This window comes from Callorhinus ursinus, unplaced genomic scaffold, assembly GCF_003265705.2.
Source record: "Callorhinus ursinus isolate GAN/ISIS: 27379988/994484 unplaced genomic scaffold, GSC_fseal_2.0 scaffold1, whole genome shotgun sequence".
Classification (NCBI taxonomy): domain Eukaryota; kingdom Metazoa; phylum Chordata; class Mammalia; order Carnivora; family Otariidae; genus Callorhinus; species Callorhinus ursinus.
The window spans coordinates 85,241,420-85,263,911 of NW_027397063.1; the positions used below are offsets into that span (position 1 = coordinate 85,241,420).

General features: G+C 42.4%; 1 protein-coding gene across 1 annotated transcript in view; it reads left to right on the top strand.

The window, feature by feature from the left end:
• The window catches only part of SLC7A14 (solute carrier family 7 member 14), a 111,899-nt gene that overhangs the window by 73,419 nt on the left and 15,988 nt on the right, over nt 1-22,492 (top strand). The window contains exons 3-5 of the mRNA XM_025869624.2: nt 9,353-9,589; nt 11,266-11,483; nt 19,986-20,132. Coding sequence (XP_025725409.2) covers nt 9,353-9,589; nt 11,266-11,483; nt 19,986-20,132 — 602 coding nt within the window. The remainder of the gene's footprint in view (nt 1-9,352; nt 9,590-11,265; nt 11,484-19,985; nt 20,133-22,492) is intronic.

The following is a 22,492-nucleotide window of genomic DNA, read 5'->3' on the forward strand; positions in this document are numbered from 1 at the left end:
TGCCTTACTCAAGGCCATTGTTAGTACTAATTGTAGTTGTCATTTAGTAAACACTTGCTGTGTGCCAGGCACTGGGCAAAGTGATCTGTGTGCAATATCTCATTTAGTTGTCACGACCACACTCTAGACCTCTCTCCAGAGGCTGGGTGGCTCCTACAACGCTCACTGCTTCTCCTAAAGCAGAGACGGGCTGCTGCTGATGGCCTCGGCATTTGCAAACAGCTGACCTGAGCATGAGATGAGAAAGCACGTACAATAGGCCTAGCATAGGTGGATGCCAAAAAAAAAAGGCGCGTTTCTCTTCTGTAACATCTTTGTCCTTCCAAGACTGTCTTTGACATTGACCTGAGGTCGTCTACATACAAATGTTAGGAGCAGAGAAAAGGGCAGCCCCAGCCCACCTGCCACCACAGCAATGAAGAGGGACCAATCCAGGTCAAATAGGCTCCAAGAACAGCTAACCCTGTGGGTCATTTAGTTGAAAGCAACCACATGAGCATTACTATTATTACCATCTTCATCATTTGATAAAGCAATAAAATAAACTAGCATACACTATTGATGATATTAACGATAGCATGACCCAACGATATAATACTCTACTTCATCATGCTATGGAAATTGTACCTCTGACAAGCTCTAAAATATTTTCACAGAAGGAAATCTAGAGAAGAAAGTAAACAGATAGTCTGGTCACATTTAATCAGTAAATTATTAAACTTCCTTGACCTATCTCAGGGGTCACTTCTCTGACTATGAGAACATCTTCCTTCCTTCCCATGTATGTGTTGATAAATTGGTGTTCTGGTTTGGGGACCTTGCAAGCTCTCTGTTCCCTACCCAAATTTAATTGGAGTCCTGTCAGGTTTAGTAATGAATAGTGTCACACACACACACCCTGATTGTTGATGCTGCCCATCCCCTAAACACAGGCTCTTACTGTCCACCTGGGGCCTGCTTTGTCAGAAAAATTATAAGTCTCTTCTTAGATGCAAAGAAACGGGCATTGCCAGACAAATTGCTTTTCTTCCAGACGCATTTGTTAAAATTGCCTGGGCTTCACTGACAGGTGATGGAGTGACCAAGGTTGCTCAGGTCGATGAGACAGGAGCAGGGAAGAGAGAGAGAGAGAGCCTGACGGATTCCTCCTGGGGAAAGAAATGCACAATTTTCTTGGCTAATCAAGAACATTGGGAAGAGGACATGGGTGCAAAATGGCAGGTTCCCACATGCCAGGGAGCTGAAGAGAGGTTTCTGAGAACTCAGCAACCTGCTTCTCAAGGGGGACAGCAGTGATGGGGATACTTCATTATTCACCATCTGGAATTCAGTGTCACAAACAAAACAAATGTTTCCAAGAGAATTCACACTCTATTTCTCTCTGAGGTCCTGTGATTTCTCCTTACAGCCCACTCCCAATCCACATTTAAGCAGTACTACCAACCACAGCAATATAGACAACACGTCTTAGCCCTGCTGTGAATTTATAAACAGAAAAAAAGATGTTTTGAGAAAACTAACAAAATGAGAAGGAAATGAGTAACAACCATCTCAGCAAAATGCTGTTTGGTGAGGACTTTCTTAGAGACTTGTTTGGTGGGATGCACTGGTTCAGTCCAATGGCTGATTCCATCCTGTGTCTGGGAGATGGCAGATAATTGGCTCTCAGGAGTAACTGACTTCATGACTGAGAATCATTGATAGATACAGTATGTTCAAAATAAGTGCTCAGGCTTGCTATCTGTGACCTATGGCCAGTCACCCAAGAAAGCCCTACTGACCCTCTGAGCAACACTCCCGATGTTATTGATCCCAGAGGCCTGAATGGAGCTGCAGTGTTGGCAAATTATCTTCTTGGAGACCCCTCCCCACCCCTTCCCATATCCTCTTTCCCTAGGGAGAGTCCTTCTGGCTGTCCAAAGACCTTCCTTCAGAATTCAACTTTGCAGCTTTTTAAAGCAACTCCTGCATTTTCCCCCAGCCCCTGCAACTAATATCTCCTTTGTTATTTTATAATAATTGTTGGTTTTCTTGTCTGTCTTCTCCACTGGACTATAAGACCCACAACAAAGGAACTGTGTTCTTCCTCTTCACCTTTAAATCTCTGAAAGCTAACATAGATGCATAGAGATGGAATCTTATAAGTGTTTTGGATGGATGGATGAATGAATGAATGAATGAATGAAAGCTCCTAGAACCACATATCAGTAGCTTTGATTCTAGCCATTAATCTCTGTCCTTAATCAAAGGGGCAGCTTCAGGTCTGGGGCTCAGGCACATAAACCATCAAGAGAACAACCCCAGTGAGCAGTTGACACCCATCCCGCACCATGCTCAGTGCAGCCCCGTGAGTCCACAGAGGAAGGTCAGAGCTTTGGGGAGATATGGGATGAGGGGGATCCTGAGCAGACCAGCCTCAGGTCTCCCAACCCCCTCCTCAAACAGAGCCACCCAGCTGTTACTTATTTTTGTATGAGACTATCAAAAGCACACTACGTGTGCAAAGAGGGTTTTACAACCAAGACAAAGCTTTAAAACTCTAGAAGTAGATGGACTGGGTGGTTTTTTTCAGCTAGATTCCCCCAATTTATTAAAAAGGTCTCACTCCCTCAGTCACTTGATCCCAGTTCACCTCTGCAGACTCATCCTCCTCAATCTCCAAAGCAGCCCACAGGTGTCATTCCAGCTACCCCTTCCATCTGCCTAAGATCACCCATTCCCATTTTATTTTGCTTGGAAAAGCCCAGCTCACCCTTCAATATGTGATCAGAAACTTACCCTTTCATCCTGACTTCCCCAGCAATGAAGGACCGTGCTGTCTAAAAACCACTCACCCCACTGGGCTCCCATAACACCTCATAAATACTGTATAGTATTAAATACTGGCTATGCAGAATCACCTGTTTATTAAACTCTTTCCTGATTGGAATACAGATGCTTCAAGGTCAAGAGATCTCTGTCTCTGGCATTCACTTCAGTGCCTCACATAGTAGGCACTTAACAATGTGTGTCACTTAGGGGTGTCTGAGTGGCATTGCTGGTTAAGCATCTGACTCTTGATTTTGGCTCAGGTCATGATCTCAGGGTCATAAGATTGAGCCCCGCATCAGGCTCTGTGCTCAGCGTGATGTCTACTTGAGATTCTCTCTCCTTCTCCCTCTGCCCCTCACCACACTTGCATTCTCTCTCTCTTTAAAATAAAATAAAATCTTTAAAAAAAAAAAAACGGTGTCACTTAAAAGAAATTAGGAAGTCAGACGTTATCGTAGGAAATTGGTATGTTAGTTGATGGATAGGTTAGGAAATTAGTCAACAGGTTAAACTATATGTTAATGGAAAAACCTCTATTTAAGTAGAGTAATTGGCATTCAAGTGTGAATAACCTCTAGATTTACTCTTTCCAGGTGAAAGTACACTTTTAAAAAGTACTTGTATATCTAATGGCTTTCTTTAGTGGAATGTGAAGGAAAATATTTTTCTTTTTTTTTTAAGATTTTATTTATTTATTTGACAGAGAGAGACACAGCGAGAGAGGGAACACAAGCAAGGGAAATAGGAGAGGGAGAAGCAGGCTTCCTGCGGAGCAGGGAGCCCGATGCAGGGCTCAATCCGAAGACCCTGGGATCATGACCTGAGCTGAAGGCAGACACTTAACGCCTGAGCCGCCCAGGTGCCCGGGAAATATATTTCTTGAGTGGAGAAATCCTTCTCTTTCACCTACTTGCAGGTGGATCTTTCTCTTTTACACCCTCTTAGGAAGGAGGAGATGGTTCTAAGAGAGTAAAAGAGAACCAGAGCAGGCTGTGAGTGGTGGGACGCACAAATAGTAATTATTTTGATTATTGGAGGCACCATACTGGGCACAGTTTGGAAAGTTCAACATCGTCCACGGGCTCTCTGCGAGTAGTTAATGTAAGGCTGGCTGATTATACCTATTTGTGATAGAACCACAGACTCTCTGAGTTCAGGAAAGAAATTCACAGTGAAAAGGACCAAATTTCTCTGAACTCCAAATCACACACCATTTAGGGTACGCAAGAGGAGATCATTAGAGAATATTTCAAATATGGAATCCCCTTGGCATCTTATCCCAACCCGCTTTTCAATGTGTAAATCCTAAGTTTGCTCTTTAGGCTGGCAGTTTGTCGATTTAACCAAAAACAGTCCTGGGTATAGAAATAAAACAAAACACTAGGGATGTGACAAAATGAAAAGAAGGGTATGTTTACAATATACTTAAAGAGTGGATAATTTGTAAAGGATATCTGACTTGCAGGCTATGAGAAATCACTCTATTCCCTCTTGTTCTGCTCAAATGAATCCTCTGTATTTGTCGAGGACCTGGACTTGCCATCTCTGAACAACTACACTGGGAAACTTCACCCGATGGTCTGCAGCAGGCAGTCACTCATGATGGCTATCTTTACCCCGACATTGCACTTCATATTTTCTCCAGCTATGCTGTTATACTTTTGGAATCAATATATCTCTCCCTCTCCAATCACTTGATGGTTAGCCAAGGAATGCAAAATCACTTTGATAATAGCATAAGGCAAATATGACTAGGAAGACAACCCCAGGGGAAGAAATTTTTTAATGCATTACTAACTTGAATAGAGAATATTTATAAATTTTTCTCTCACTTAGAATAGTGATTCTCCACCCTAGTACACCGAATCAACTTTAGGTAATAAATACTTTGAAATTCTTCTTTTGCTACCCTAAAATGCAAACTAGAGATAATGCTACCTTCCTGCACACTTAATTTTCTTTTTTTATAGTTATTGAAATTATATTTTATTTTTTTAAGTTTTTATTTAAATTCCAGTTAGTTAACATTCAGTGTAGGGGTGCCTGGGAGGCTCAGTCAGTTAAGCATCTGCCTTAGGCTCAGGTCATGATCCTGGGGTCCTGGGATCGAGTCCCACATCTGGCTCCCTGCTCAGCAGGGAGTCTGCTTCTCCCTCTCCCACTTGCCTGCCTCTCCCCCTGCTTGTTCATTCTCTCTCTCTCTCTGTCAAATAAATAAATAAAATCTTTAAAAAAAAAACATACAGTGTAATATTAGTTTCACGTATACAACATAGTAATTCAACACTTCCATAAAACACCCAGTGCTCATCACAGCAAGTATACTCCTTAATACCCATCACCTATTTAACCCATCCTTCCATCCAACTCCCCTCTACTAACCCTCAGTTTATTTTCTATAGAAAGGGGTCTGTTTCTTGGTTTGCCTCTCTTTCTTTTTTTTCCCCCTTTGCTCATTTGTTTTGTTTCTTGAATTCCACATATGAGTGAAATCATATGGTATTTGTCTTTCTCTGACTTATTTTGCTTAGCATCATACTCTCTAGCTCCATCTATGTCATTGCAAATGGTAGATTTCATTCTTTTTTATGACTGAAAAATATTCTTCTTTGTCCATTCATCAATCAATGGACTCTTGGACTATTTCCACAATGTGGCTCTTGTAGATAATGCTGCTATAAACATTAGGGTGCATGTATCCCTTTGAATTAGTACTCTTGCATTCTTTGAGTAAATACCTAGTAATGCAATTGCTGGATCATAGGGTAGTTCTATTTTTAACTTTTTGAGGAAACTTCTGCTGTCTTCCACAGCTACACACTTAATTTTTTAAAAAGTCAATATGCCCTGAGTATGGAAGATAAATTAAAGAAAAGTCACTTCTAGTAAAAATAATATTTCAGTGTGTGGAAGCCGGGGCATAAGTACAATAAGAGAGATAATGAAGTCGTCAGAAGTCTGCTGTCATTTACAGAACCACTATGAATGCACACTCACACAGGTGTGCTGTTTGATGTTTGGAGACCATGACTCATGTTGCTCTTGATGATATGATTTTCCAAAATAATGGCCAACTCTTGGTAAATTCCAAACAAAACAAATTACAACTGTCCCTCAATTTACCCAGTTGTTGCAGCCCTAGAAAATTCAATGTATATGAAATCATGAAAAAAATGTGTTAATATATAAAATGGAGATAGACTCAGGATCAGAAATTATAAACAGGTTTTTATAATTTATAAACCTGTTTTTATAAACATGTCCATTTTGACCCATAGGAATTATGGAACACACAGGACAATGCCTCATTCTGTGGGACAGTCCCACACTGTAGAATGTCTAACAGCACAGGCTCCTACCCACTTAATGCTTCAGGTGCCCACAATCCTCATGAGAACAATGGACACCCTCACAGATTTCCAAAATTCCCCCTAGGCAGCAGTACTACTTTTGCTGAGAACTACTGGTTTCCTGTATTGTCTCCAGGGCTGCCCCCACTGACTCAAATGACTGAAAGTTGATTCTGTGAAACCAAAGAATGATAGCACTAGAAGGGACCCTAAAGTTTATCTATCTGGCCCCCTACCTTTACCCATGTTAGGAAAGTAACCTGCCCTTAGACACTCAGTTATTACATGACCTAGAATAAAAACCATGGTTTCCCTTTCTTTGGTTTTTATTTCTTATTGAAATTAGAAAGATACCTTTGAATATGTCTCTCTTACACACCAGATATTTGAGAAAAGTTGAGTGATTGACAACATTTTCTGGCTTTTTTCAGGACATTTGGGGTTGAAATCACTCTTCACCACTGAGCTTCATTGCCAGGGTGGATACTCTGTAGTGCCCACTAAAAGCCTGGATTCTTGCATGCAAATAAATCAGAAAGATGCAAAAATAAAATCCTTTACAAAGTGTCCAAAAGAATGGTCTCTAGGAGCAGAAATTGTCTTACCCAGTTAGTGTCTAATTGATTTTCCCACTATTCTTCCCAAACTCCAGCTATCAGCATCCAAGCAGGATGGGAACTAAATGACTGACTTCATATGCTCCTGCACCGTGCCCAGCTCAGGGCCTCTGTCTCTGCCTCAGGGCAGCAGGGCACTTGTTCCTTCACAAGACCAAAGGGAGACTTGGCTATTTGCCAATTACCCTTGGCAAGTGGGTTCTGATGCTGAATTGGGTATTTTTACATCTAATTTGGCAGATCAAATATTAAGGAGAGAACCACTGATTGCCCAAACTTCATAATACTGGCTCTCCAAATTAAATTTACAATCAAATTTAATGTCAATTTCAAAAGCATTGGTAGAGAAACTTCAATTTACAAGCCTTGTGCATTATTAGGAGTAAAGAGGGTGAAGAGAAGAAACTCATAGGATATAAGAATTATTGGGTAAAGCTGTGGATCCTACACCAAAGAGTAGAATTAGGATTGCCTCTTAATCCCTTCCTCACACCACACTAAAAGGGCAGCCTAATGTGTATCTGCAAACCCAACTCTCTTCAGGAGATGAGAGCACAAAAGTCCTTCAAGCATTCAAGAAAACACTATCAGGTCCTCATACTCAGTGCTTTTACACTCTATACTCTCCTCATGGAAAAATTCTCCAGCCCTTCCTTCAGAGAACAATTCCTCTTAATTTTAGACTCACTCTAACAATTTAAACATCACAGGTGGTCTGCCTGCTCAAAATCACCCCTGTGTCAGCGACAAAAAAAAAAAAAAAAAAAAAAAAACTGACAGTCTGACCTCCAGGAAGAAGGTGGAAAACTGTTTTACAAAGGGGTAGGGGGGGCCACATAAGAACTCAAAATAAACGGTGGCCTAGGCTATTCAGTGCAGACACTGATGGCTTTGCTAGCCCTGAGAATGTCTCCATATATAGAACAATATAGTAATTGATGTAAAAGAAAAGGAAACTATGGCCAATATACTTAGCAGCCAAATCCATAAAATTCAATGAAACAGGTAGAATCCTAGAGTGTCAGAATAGGAAGACCCTTAAAAGAGCATCCTTGTCTAATTCCTTTATTTTACAAAGAAGGAAACTGAATATAAAGGAATGAACAGGGTCAAGACAAAGTTGAGAAAGGAGCACAGCCCCACTTTTCCAGTGCTCCTTCCACATGGATGCCCTGAGAGCTGACAGCACTAAGGGGTAGGAAAAGAGATACTGCATCACCTTTAATCATTCATTGTGTCCTGGCTTCTGATAACTCTGTTTTTGCTTCCTTGCATTGATTTTATTCCCTGATTTGTGATGTAAAACCTCAGGGTTGGCCCTTAAAATTGTGACTGAAGGTAAAGTTTACTTTGAAATCCTTTCTACATCCCATTCCTGGTGTGTTTCCTCCAAGCTGTCCTATGTTTGTCATCCAACTTGGCACCCCACCCACTGGCCTCAGACCCAGAGTCCCCAGCATGACGTAGGAAATGCTCCCAACTCCCAGAAGTCTGGCATATTCCCAGTCTCTTTCTAATTTGATCTATAATCCCATCAAAGAATGAGGGAATATACTAGTGTTTTTCAATTATAAGTGGAGAGCTTGTGAAAATGCAGATTCCTGGTCCTCATCCCTGAAATTATGATTTAATAGATGATTCTCGTGGAAGTGGGTTTTGACCCACTTTGGAAAATACATGGCTTCTACTTACCTCTCCAGGCTTTCTGCCCCCAGTCCCCTCATGCACACTTCCCTCCACCCAAATACTTCAGACTGCCTACTCACCATGTCTTTGCTTCATGGTCCACCTTCTTTGCCCAGTTAATTCCTCCATATACCTCAAAACCAGCTGATGCATGTCTCTCCTCTCTACTTTCTCTGTTCCTATATCTCTGCATTATTGAGTTTATGCAGCCTATGATGGACACTGATCTTTTGGTATACCTTCCCTTGAGGTCAGGGTCATGTCTCACTTGCCTTTTTTATTCCCAGCACTTAGCACCCTGCCAAGCACATAGTGGGCATTCTATAAGTATTCATTAAATTGTCTTTTCCACATATTAAATTTCCTGTTAAAAACTTAGTCACTTATTTACATTTGCATGTTTTATCAACCCCACCTCCCATATATAGTACAAAATCTTCACAGATCGCTTGAACTCTCATTCTCAAATGAGGAGCTCCATCCATAATATTTAAAAATGAAAGAGAAGAATGTTAACCTAATGTAGCCATTAAGTGTGGGGGTCATAATGACCTAGGCCCACGTTCATTCAGGATCTCTGACACCTAAGGAACATCACAGAGACATATACAGCAAATAGGAATGTTTCTAAATAAAAAGCAGTTTCCAATAGTTTGTTAGAATCCATTTTGATTGCCTTCACAGGCATTCAGGTTAAAAGTTTTTCAGAACTGACGTTGCAAGACGTTAGAATTGGCCTTGAATTTATTCATATATATAAAATTTCATGTGTTTGTTCTAAGATTGCAGAGATTCCCAGTATTTTGTACCCAAGATGGTTAAACATCTTGGTGAAGAGGTTAGCTCCTCTCCTGAAGTCCACCACCCATGTGTGCTTGTCCCACGCAGGTGTCTGCTATGCAGAGTTCGGAGTCCGCGTCCCCAAGACCACGGGGTCAGCCTACACCTACAGCTACGTCACTGTCGGGGAATTTGTGGCGTTTTTCATTGGCTGGAACCTGATCCTGGAGTACCTGATTGGCACTGCAGCTGGTGCCAGTGCTCTGAGCAGCATGTTCGACTCCTTAGCAAACCACACCATCAGCCACTGGATGGTGGACAGCGTGGGAACCCTCAACGGCCTGGGTGAGACTGCCATATCCTCTTACCCCAACAAATAAATGGGCTCCCCTTTCAGGATTCAATTTGACAAAATGTATCAAAAGCCTTAAATATGTCTCTCTTTTTTTTTTTTTTTTGCAAAGTAGTCCTCTTGTGAATCTATCCTAAGGAAATCATCCTAATTTCCATAAAAGCTTTATATGAAAAAATATTCATCACAGCCTTATTTATAATAAAAAAATTAGAAGCAGCCTAAGTATTCTACAGTGGAGCAAATGATTACATAAATTGTGGAAGCATATTATGTAGCTTTAAAGCTTTAAAAGGATGATTGGGAAGACTGTTGTAATAACATGGAATATGTTTTTGATGTAATGTCATGTGACAAAGGATACAAATTGTATATGCATCATGTTTATAACTATATAAAAATAAAACCAATGCAGGAAAAATAACTGTAATGAACTTCTCCAGTGGTTTCATCAGATTTTTTTTAATTTTCACAAATAAGCATGTGTTAATTTGTAAATGACAAAATATACTTTTAAAAGGGACAAAATGGATTCCAGTCTAGCAGAAGTCAAGGAGGGGTAATATAACTGGGTAAATACTAAATAACCAGAACTTCACGTAACAAATACCAGGAGCTCCATCCATCGCTTGCTCCTGCTTTCCATCCTGACGTCTGACTTTACCCTCTCATATTCATGGGAACCACACAATAGTTGAGGAAGCTTGGGGGTCTTGCCACAGAACTTCCAAGTACAACTTCCATGGCTGTGTGCTACACATGTGACTTTGGTGTCCCTATCTCAGAAGAATTGATAAAAATTGTTGAGCATCCTGATACCATGAGAAGATTAAAAAGTATGAAGACCACATCTCCACAGTATACTGATTTCACGAAGTTTTTAGGTCCGAAAAGGCCTCCAAAATCAGGTAGTGCAAACCCTTCACTTTACAGATGAGGTCCAGGGAACTGAGGCATTTGCCCAAGGCTACACAGTTGATCATGGGCAAAAGAACAGCTGAAATTCAGGAGCCTGACAGCTGAGGCAGTGCCTTTTCCCCTCTATAGAGGGCAGGAGTCCACTGGCCAACAGACCAAGCCAAATAGGTGGGGTGTGTTCACTGCTTCTTTTCTCTGCAACCACATACACATAAATGCAAAGAACACCCCTCTTCCAATAGCTTTCAAAGATACACATTTTAAAACTTTCTAAAAATGAAAAGATTGCTGGAATGGAATGGAAAATTTATGGACTATAAAGTGAACAATAGTGAAGATAAACCAGTTTTGAAATAACATGTTAAATCCATATATACACCAAGACTGTCTCAGGACAGATCTGACTTCAAGTGTTCTATGCCACGGTTCCATAGGCCGTGTTGTCATTGTCATGTCATGTCGCATAATTTTGGGTCCAGGATATCAGGTCTTCTTACCTATATACCAAAACCTTCCCATTTGCCAATAGACACTTGTGGACCACAGTGTAGTCACACGTGCACACACATACACACACTTGCACACAAGCGCACATGTGGACAAGCATGCCCGCACACACTTGCTTCTCCTCCCTCCATGACAAACTGATCACCCTTGCCAGAGCTGAGTGCAAATGCCTGACAGGGTGCTAGGAGTTTACATGGCCCTTTTTTCCCTCTGGACAATATTAACTCGTATCTTTGCCCTCTAGGGAAAGGTGAAGAATCATACCCTGACCTTCTGGCTCTAGTGATTGCAATCATCGTCACCATTATTGTTGCGCTGGGGGTAAAGAATTCCGTGGGCTTCAACAACATCCTCAACGTACTGAACCTGGCAGTATGGGTGTTCATCATGATCGCAGGCCTCTTCTTCATCAACGGGAAATACTGGGCTGAGGGCCAGTTTTTGCCCCATGGCTGGTCAGGGGTGAGTTTATCTCTAAAGCCTCGTAAGGCTATTGCACATTCTGCCTTCCATCCTGTGGCTAGTCTGAGACATAGTTTCAAAAAATGCTGCTCTGTCCCATAATCTTCATGGCATCTTTTTCATCACTTTTTATCTGAATTTAATTGGAATGCTCTGAAAAAGAGGTTCCTATATCATTTTTTTTACTTGTTTCACAAACTTTTATTGAGACCCTATTTTATACAAGTAACCATAATAGATTTGATGTTTTGGTCATCTGAAATATGCCTAATCCTATGCGAAGTGCTCTCCATGTAATACTTAAGTGTCCTAATAACCTTGAAAGGAAGATATTTTACATTGTGGTCTTACAGATGAAAAATTCACACTCAGAGAGGTCAGGGGACTCGTTATTAAATACACACTATAAGTGGCAGAGTCAAAACCCAAAGCCAGGACTATCTGACTCCAAAGCCTGTATTTGAAGAGTGTGGTCCTAGAGAATCCCTCTAGAGTATTTTCAGAGAGACAGATCACCTTAAACAGACAAGGCAGTAAAGGAGTCAGAAGAGAGGGTAGGTAGGTTAAGGGATGAGTGTTGCCTGGGTATAGAACTAGGGAAACAATAGTTTTTAAATTTAATCCCAATGTTTGACCCAATGTAGAGAGCCCCACTGAGGTCTGGGTGCAGCTGAGAGGGCACAGTGAGGGCTGGCTGTAAATCCCATTCTAGTGGCATGGTTCATGGCAGCGAAGTCCACCTGGTGTGGTACGGGAGTTGGCCAAAGAGTAGGCTGGACTAAAAGGACATTTTCAGATCTCATCCCCCGATCTGGGTGGTGAGGTTTACACTAAAAAAAAAAAAAAAAAAAAAATTGGGAAGATCAGAGGACAAAGTCTTTATACTGACAAGGAGTTCTAAATTATGCCTGGATCCTTTTTCTGGTATGATGAAAAATGCCTACTTGATGAATTCATTGGTAAAATTCAACTACCTATTCCTTTCTTGAAAATAGTAGAACATAAATCAGAGAATTTTGAGCTGGAAGAGATCTTAGAAATCACCTGCTTCTACCCCTCATCTAGCAGGTGAAGAAACTGAGGTCAAGGGAGGCCTAGCCCTGGTAGAGAGCAAGTCCAGGACTCCACCAGATTTGCTTTTGTAAAAAACTCTTGCTTAGACTGGTTTTCCTCCAAGATGTCCAGGGACCAGAAATCTCTCTTGGAAAACACTCAAAATAACTCGTGTCTATTCTGAGCCGTGCCATACTGTTCAAAGAAAAGAAATAAGCAAGAGAGCAATTTAAGCCAAGATTTCTAGTCTTCTGCTTATCTGTAAGAATTCCACAGTACCGCAAAGTTCGTCCCTCCTTGAAATGCACAAATCCTGAAACTGGTCAAAACCAGAAGAGACAAAGAAACACTGTTGACCCCATTCTGGGTCCCCGAGTCAACATTTTCTTACAATACAAATTGTTCCTTCCCTATCAAATAAAGGAAACAACAAATTACAAGAGTGGCAAAGAAAGAAGTGTTTTTCTGGAACTCAACTGCATTTTCATCCTAGCACACGAAAACGTTCTCACCATTTTTTTCACAGTCTGAGAAGTTTTGGGGTCATGGACTTAGTGTTAAGACTTTGGCCAACAGCTAACTTCTGTGCTTTCAGATTTTCTCATTCATCAACTGGGACAATTAATTGCACCTAATGTTTGCCAAAAAGAATAACATCTTGGATGATTTTTTGGTACACATTGGGTGGTTAGCAATACTGGTACTTACAGGAGGGAGGAGTTAGAGTTTATCGACTGCCTGTTAGGTGCCTGGCATTGTGCTCTACAAATATTATTTCACTCTTATAACAAAACCTTAAAGCAGGTGCTGCTGTGCCCAACTTAACAGATGGAGAATCCAAGGCTCAGAGAGGCTGGAGTCACTTAGCTGGAGTCACTTAGCTGGTCAGTGCCAGGACTGAAATTCCTAGTCGGGTCTATGTGACTCCAAAGCATTTTCGATTGCATGGTCTAACTTGTGCATGATCGCCCCTTGTTTCTGAGCTTTCTTAAAAAAATGTAATAAGATAACTAATCTAACATATTATGTTCTCATTTCCTTTTAAGCTTTCACAAAGTCAGAGTCTTAGAGCTAGGAGGAGCATTAGGACATGGTCTAGCCTCTTCTCTTACCTTCAGATGGCCCTGTAAACCAGCCCAGGCCAAAGTACATTGTTTACTAAGACATCATAGCAAAACAGTTTGAAAACATTTTGTAAGTACTCAGTTCATGTCTAATTTTCAAAAATCTAAGAGCTCACCCACTTGGCACACATTACAGTCTAGGCCCCATGTAAAGACTGGAAGCAGTTAATCTCTTCTGTGCAAATACCCTTTGCCCATGCTGAAGAAGATAAACCAATCTTTGAACCTGTCCCTTGGTCTTTGTTCTGGGGTCTTTAGTCTCTCTGGGGGTCTCCTCTTCCCACTCAAGGGCCCCATATCCCTTTTCGAGATAGTCAGAAATCCACCGCATGGAGGAAGGAACTAATCGAGCCAGCCTTAGGGGTTCCCATTTATACACCCAAGTTCTCACTAGCTTTTGTAGCAAGGAAAGAAGACCAGAAGTCAGGCATAAAAAAAAGAAAGGAAGGATGCCATTCTTAACTTAGGATTTTCTTTGTGACACATTCCTTTCATAGGCACTTTTCATGTAATCTTCACAACAGCCCTGATCTCTACTTCTGCATCAAAATATCTTAAGTTGAGAAAATTTAAAGTTACTGATCTAGATTGTAATAGAGCTGAAATTCAATCCCAGTCCTGGTTGAGTCAAAGTCCCCTTATGTACTCCACTACCCCCTGGACCTGGGTTTGGATGAGACCAAATGTCTCTTTTTGCACCTTTGGCCTCACCAACCCAACCCAACCCTATGTCTTGAGTAGGTTTGTCACTGGCCGCCAAAAAGGTTTAGCTGGGATTTTGCATTTTTCACTGCAAATTCATTATCCCTGTAGGAAATTTGAATATGTGTTCTAGTGGCTGTGACTAAAAGCATCAGCTGAGCACAAAGGACAGCCCAGTTTGAGGATGGTGCTGACTCACCCTCTTTCCTATCTGCCTGGCCTTGGGTTTCTGCATAGTACATATCCTCCCTAGCAAACTGGCCTGGACCTGTTCTTTCTCAACTTTGTTTTCTGGTCACTTTTCCAGTCCAGCAAGACCACTTTGTTTTTGGTTTGGTTTGGTTTGGTTTTTAAGTAAGCTCTATGCCCAACATGGGGCTTGAACTCATGACCCCAAGATCAAGAGTTTCATGCTCTACCAACTGAGCCACCCAGGCACCCCTAGCAAGGCCACTTTGAATATGGATCCTAATTTTTAAGGTCTGACACCCTCTCATGAACATGTCATCCACCAAGTTAATAAACACACTCCCTACTCTCTTACCTAATAATTGTCAACAAAAGTGATTTGCCTACTTGGCAGCTGTATGGTCTTCTCCTTAGGGAAAACCTGACCCCTACCCCTGACACAAGGGGCCTAGTTCAGAGTTCTAATCCACTTCGGGTAGGATGGGTTGGAGAAGATCATTGTGTAGGAGATGGTTTATAAGGATACCATTACATGACTTGAAACACAATTCTCAAGTACTTTGAAGGGGTTAATAATGAACAATCTGTCCTCCGGCCATGGACCCTTCATAAGCTTACTCTTTCCCTGCTCCAACCACATCATTCCAAAGAAAATAGCTTAAGCAATGGTTTACTCACTTACAGGTTCTGGGTCAAATGCTTCTTTGGTCTGGAAGAGCTTAAGAACAACAAACATTTTTCTCTAGATCAAGTAACTGCTGGCCTTCAGCTGAACCCCTGCTTCCCTCTATAGTTCCTCGGCCCCTGAACATTGTTGGATGTGTATTCCCTGTATGTTATTTGTTCTTGATGCTATCTTATGGTTTTTCTTTAACCAAATAAGACACTCTACCTGCACAAATAGCTCCCAGGAAAATGGTCCATAACAAGGATTTGTGGGGAATGCTGACTGCCTCCAAACAAAGGGAAAGTTGTTTTTCATCTTCTCCATATTTTAATTCATTTGCTGGAACCTATTAGCACATTCTACTGCCACTGTGGACAGGCTGCTAATAGCTGTGGAGCATGAGGGTGGTAGAAAATGCTATTAAAGTTGGAATATTGTCTTGTTACCTTGGGAGTGAATTATATAAAGTTGCCTAATTAGCTCCTAGGCATCTGGCAGACTGGCCAAGGCAGAATATGGAGAGCTGCCTCAAGAATACCAGTAACACATAGGGGGCTAGCTTTTAGGGACTTCACACCCTGAATAGCATGCCACTCATGACGTTGCTTTTGACAACTAAATAAGCTGCAGCCAATCCTCCCGCAACTGAGGCACGTGCTGCTTCCCCACTAAAGCTCTATAGAGGGATGGGCTGATCTGGATCACCCACGTGAGCTGCTACACCAGGATTACTTTGGGAAACTATTTCTGCTTATGTCATCAAATTAAAAAGTCAATTTTAAAAGTTACAATAAAGTACCAAGGAACCTAGAGACACACATATACACACACTTCATCCACCAATTTCATTCACCGATGCTCACTCCTAAGTACATACACATTCTTTCATACATGGAAGAGAATCCTAACCACAAATCCCTGTGGCCAAATCTGAGGTCTGGATAGAGCAAAGTGGAAAGTAGTTTTAGTGGTCATTAGGGTAGAGACACATGCATACACAGGTTCATTTCCTGGCTCTTTTGTGTTCATCAATCAGGTCCCTCATCAATCCTTGCTTGCAAGGAAGAAAAACTCATTCAAACTAACATAAGTAAAAAGGTGACCTTATTTGCTAATTTTATTATCTTCTCTTTGATAATCTGTTTATTTGATCTATATCTTCTTAGATCAGGATCTGTTTGATCTTGGCAGGTATGCTGGGTTTTTTTCTATTTGCCCCCCGCCCCAGATCCATTATCCACTCTCTGTTCTATGCTCCAGAAAGCCCCTCACTGGTTGCTCCCTGTTGGACTTAGCTAGTGGGCTTCACTGAAATCATTTCATTTAAACCATCTGAGTTAAATTCTGTTTCCTACCTAATGCAGTGGAACCTCTAAGTGTCCTACCTTTGATCTGTCCAGTTGTCCTTCAACCATAATGGCTTTCTAGTTCTACATAGCAAATTCGGTTAACAGACATTCTCTTTGCAAACTTTTTGTCTCTATTCCCAACTTGACCATAGTCAATATTTTGATATCACATAATCATCAGTAATTGCCATCTATTTTTTCAGTTGTTTGGAAAATAGTAGCATTTGTGCCTTACAAATTATACAGACAGCTATTAATCTTGTTCAGTTTATTACTACAGTCAAGGTTGTATTTTGGATCTTGCAATGTCTTTTAGACTCCAAGCCCCAGGGGGTTAAGCTCAGAATAATTTTGCTCATGACTGTATCCATATCACAAAGCACAGTGCCTGGCAGAAGGGAGCAGGTAATAAAATATGTGTCCAGTTCTAAAAAAAGAAACAAGGAGGAGGAGGAATTTGTTTATGCCTTTGGGTTTCATCTGTTCTAGAAAACTTAAAATAGTAATAAAAAATACCACTGGTAAGAGCTAATATATAGTAAGCACCTACTGTAGTCTATGACAGCAGTTCACTATATTATGTCATTTAATCCTTGTAACCACACTATGAATTAAATATTATTTTCATCTCCATTTAAGAAAATGAGGTTCCAAGAGGTTAGGAACTTGTTCTAGGTCACCAAGCCTGTATGTGACAGAGCCACCCTAAGTTCAACAGTCTACAGAACCTGCTCTACCAACCAAATCCAATGCTCGCCCCTCTTACCCCCGCCCCCTGTATGGCTTTGCCATTCCCTGTGGAGCCCACAGTATACTTCTCCTCCAACTGCTTCATGGTCAGTACATCAAAATTGTGGAAGTGTCTTCCATGTCTTCCGCTGAGTCTTCTTTTCTTCAAGTTACACATCCCTGGTCCCCAGTGATTCCTCACACAGCATGACTTACAGACCTCTCATCTTGTTCTAGTGTAGACGTGCCCCAAAGTTCTTATTTAGGACACTTCCACCCCTCCCCCTTCCTCAGCCGTGAGGGTTGGCTATCTATGAACTTCCCATCCAGAACTCACCACACGAAATAGGCATAACACTGTCTCCCTGGGACACCCTAACTGGGAGTGATACATCATCAGACTGATTGTCATAACAGATCCGTATGATTCACAGGAGGTGTGTGTGTGTGCACGTGCATGTATGTGTAAGGGAAGAAGGATGTTATAGGAAGAGAAAGCAGAACCTGTTTTCTGGAAGCTGTCTTACAGCAAGGCTTTCCTTGATGGGGGAAGTTTAGGGAGTCTGCAATCCCAGCATCTATTCACCCTTAAAGAACAAAAACATGTTCTAGACAACTGAAAATAAGCACATTTCCAAACCTGTGAACCTCCATTCACAATGAAGTGAGATCTGTTTTCTCTCCTTGACTGGAGGCCCAAACATTTTCCATTCCCTGAAATGAAAGGACTTCACTGAAGTGAAAGTGGGAGTTAATGCCCCTCCCAGAAAGTAGCCCTCCGACAACTACTTGTTTGAGGAGTTCTTTCTCCCTGAGTTATTAGAATAGACCAGGAGTTCTTCTATTGTTTTGTGCTATGTGCTCCTTGGCAGTCTGGTGAAGACTCTGAACCCCTTCTAAGAATCGTGTTTATAAATGAATAACCTAATTCATAGGAATTCAAAAGAAATCAAATATTTTAAAATATAGTTATAAAATATTTTTAAATTGTGATATAATAGCAATGTGTTTCTTTAATAGTGTTTTAAATATTGATATCTATGTCAAATAACTATCATAATTTGGAAGTAGCAACAAGCACAAGTGATATTTCAACAACTCTGCAACAATCTATTATGGAAAAAATATCTGATCGCTATTGGTGACAAAGTCACAGGTACTGTTCATTACCTGCATTCGTCATTAAAAGAAATGCTAATGTTCAGTCAGAGGTTAGGAAAGATAAAGATGTAATCTCTTCCCAGAAAAATTCATAGACCCCCCTGAGTTAAATGGACCCAGGTTAAGAACCCCCAATTGGGGAACTGAAACTTTAGAATCTTAATGGGAGAGACTGTAGAAATGACCAAGTCATCTTACAAGTGAGCAAAACTCGATTTGAGGTGTGAGATCTTCAGTTTTTAATGTACCTCGTACATTCCAGTACTTAGTATTTTGTCTCTACTAATTGAAAAACCAGTGGGAAAGTTTAGGAGTGAAAATTTGAGCACAGGTTATCTGCTTGGAACGTGTATTGAATTTCATCATTTATAAGCTGTATGTGGAGAAAAGGGGACACAATGAAGCTCATTCCTGGACCCCTGGCTAGAGCTTGCATACTGCCAAGGCCCCTCACCCTCTACACACAAGTCTAGAAAAAGCTCTCTTACCCTCCCCTAAAAGGACATTCCCCAAGCATTCGAAGAGGCACACTTTTTACTTTCAGCTGACACTGAGAATGCTAAGGTGGGGAAGCTTTAGTTGATTCTTTGGAAGAAAGTAACGCACTCCTCAAGGGAAGAGTCTCACTGACATCTTGACTTATCATGTCCCAACCACTCCTGGAGCCATGCAAGCTCCTGTCCGACAGACATCCAGCAGATGTCACTGGATACCACCTCCACAGCCCTACACTGCCTTGTAGCACACATCTTCTCCTGCCTTATAGCCCAACAAAGTCACTCAAGCCTCCAAAGGAGCAGAAAAATCCAACTGTCTCTACCTGTCTTCCCATGAAAGACAATAGGGTAATAGACAACTGAAAACAAGCATGTTTCCAAACCTGTGAACCTCCATTCCCCGAAATGAAGGACTTCACTGACGTGAAATTGGGAGTTCCGAAGATCTGAACATCTTTTATATCATTTCAGATCTAGAAGTTACCACAGAGATGATTAGGGGCACTAATGGTAATTTGGGCAGGACAACTTTTTGTGCAGAAGTATTTGAGCCCCATACACTAAATGCTGAAAGCGCATGCCCCATGTCTCCGTGACCATCACAAGTAACTCCTCACATTTCCAAACATCCCCTAAGGGAGGTCATACAGCCCCTGGTTGTGGATGAGAACCACTGAATGAAAATGAAGCACAGAAAGTTTAATGAGTTCCCCCAAGACATAGGGATAGCCAACTTACTGATTTGCTTACAACCCCACTTATTTCCAAAAATGATTTGAATGTGTTGAACAACCCAGTTTTCATTTGGTCGAAATTCTCCTTACCTCCATTTTACACATGAGGGAATTGCCCAGGGTCACACAGCTAGAAAGTACTGGAGATCAGAACCAAACGCTGAGCCCAAGTTCCGCCATGTTCCTCCCTCTGCTGCTCAGGAATGTCGCCAGGCACTGGGCAGTTGTGAGTACCACATGTTAGGCCCTTGTGCCGCTCGGACACTCTGAGTCTGAGAAATGCCATTGTCCCACCAGGTGCTGCAAGGAGCAGCCACGTGTTTCTATGCTTTCATTGGCTTTGACATCATTGCCACCACTGGAGAGGAAGCCAAGAATCCAAACACGTCCATCCCTTATGCTATCACCGCCTCCCTGGTCATCTGCCTGACAGCATATGTATCTGTAAGTACTACATCCTTTCAGGATCATCCTGATGGTTTTTTCATATTTGGCCATAAAATGTAGCTCCGGGACTGGGTTACCTTCTGTCCGGAAGTGGTCCCTTCCTTGTGCTATCTTGGTGTCTGTATGCATGTGTCTATGCACCCTCTATCCCACCCACCCACGACAAGAAGAAAATCAGGACTTCAAACTGGAGATGGGAGGAGCCCGGGCCCTCACTTACTTCAGCCTTGGCCTCCGAGCCTCCATCCCCATTCCTCCCCACACACAGACTCTGGGCGTCCACTGCTGCCCAGGGGATGGTGTACAGGGAGTGGGCTGCTGTCCAAGGAGCTCAGATCATAGGCTGGCAGTAACGGGTGGGTGTGCAAGCAGAGGCATTGTGGACCTCTGTGCACCCTCCTCAATGCTCTTCTGTCTTCTGGGAACTTCCCGGCAGTGAGAGGCAAGGCTCTCCCAGAGTGGGGAGAGAGAGTACATCATCCTCTAGAGACATTCTTCCCCTTAAATCTCGGGGGAAATTTCTTTCTGTTGTTGCTCCCTCTTTTTATAGCAGTCCAAGCATCTTTTTAAGGTTTTCCTACTAAAGGGAATCCTCAGAAGGAAGCCTTTGGCTTGTCTTCTCAGGATCACTTCCCTGAGATGCTCTTTACACTTACGATGTGTCATTTCTCAGCTCCCATCCCAGAATTTCTATCACAGAAATAGTTCACTCACAGCCAACATGCCCCCCCACCACCGCCCCAACCCAGCCCCTGGCAATGGAGAGAACCAGGTGACGAGCCAGTAAGTATGTCGTTACATAAATGCCCCAGGCCCTGAGAGTCCCGCTCACTTCAGTTACCACAAATAGGAAAGAGCCAGCAGCAGGAGACATGCCCTATCAGCCCTGCCACCCTGGCTGCGTAGCATGGGAAAAGAACCTCCTTCCCCAAAACTAAAACAAAACAAAAACATATTTAGCAACTAAGAAAGCCAGATCAGTGGCTGGCTTGATCATTAAGGCAAGCTGCAAAGTAAGAGTGTCCTGGACACCAAAGGAAAACACAACAGTAGCCTTGGATGTGGTTTATAGGAATTCAGCTACTCCTCGAAATTGTTTTAGAAGTAGGCCAGTTATCACCTCCCCCACTGCACACACAGGCGAGCGGTTTCATCTTATCCATAACCTGGTTATCCCTGTAGACAGGGTGTTCAGGGAGTAGGGGTGGTGTCAGGGGAGCAGGAGAGACACCCTGCTCTGCGTTTCCCCTCTTATTCCTCCCTTACATACCTCCCCCTCCTTCAGGGGCCAACCCCTCCGGCACACACAATAAAGTTAATAATCACAATTCCTTCCTTAGTACAGTGCTTTATAGACTACAGAGTACTTCTATGCATCTATCAACTTTTGCCCATCCTGACCTAAACTTGAGCAGTAGACTCAATGCAAATTGCTGTAGGAATCAATCCCATTCTCCTCCAGCCCACCCTCAAAGGGGATGTTGCAAGTGGTGAAGTTGCTGGGAAACATTCTCTTCTAGAACACATGGCCCTTACCCATGCCTCTGGGGTTGTTTGGTGTTGTGCTGGTCAGCAGGTTGCCATTCCATGATCAGAAGAGCCAAATTGCTGGCCTGTGGTGGTCCATCCTCCTGTCCTCCCTAGCAGCCCATGGCTTCGCAGGAGGATTTTGGCTCCTGACAAACATGTGAAGGAGTGGTCTAGAAATGCACCACCCTCTCCATTTCAGGCTCTGAACTCCCTTCTTGATGCCAGCATTGGCCTCTGCAGGCCAAGGGAAGCCTGGCCTAATGACCGGTGGCTTCATTGCCCAGGGCCATGAGGAAGGGATGTTATGGCAGATGGATGACATACGAAGGAAGGTAGGTCTTGGGAGCCAAGTGATTCCTGGCTAAGCAAAGCCACAATAGTCTTACAACCCCAGAGTAGAACTGGGTTCCATCCTGATGCCATAATTTGTTTGTTGGTCTGCCTGGCTCCTGGCACTGAGCTACAGAGAAGAAATGGAAATATAAGTCCTTACTTGGGTCCCATCTGTTAACTGGCTATGGCCCTCTGATCACTTATCTTCGGAGTTTCTATCTCTGGTCTTCAGGGTGAAAGGGAACATATAGTTAAGAGTGTATAGGACCCTGAAAGTATAAAAGAAATGAGAGTCTGGCTCATGTGGGCAGGGTGCCCATGGTCACTGCTAGGCCCTGGCTCCAGTGCCTTTGGCTGTCCTTCCTTCTACCTGATAGTATCTGCCCTTCATTGAACTGTCAATGTAGGTCTGCTGTTGTTGTGCTTAAATACCTGCATACTTCTTCCTCAGCTATGAAAGGGCCAGAGAGATGATCCTAAAGGATCATCTGGCC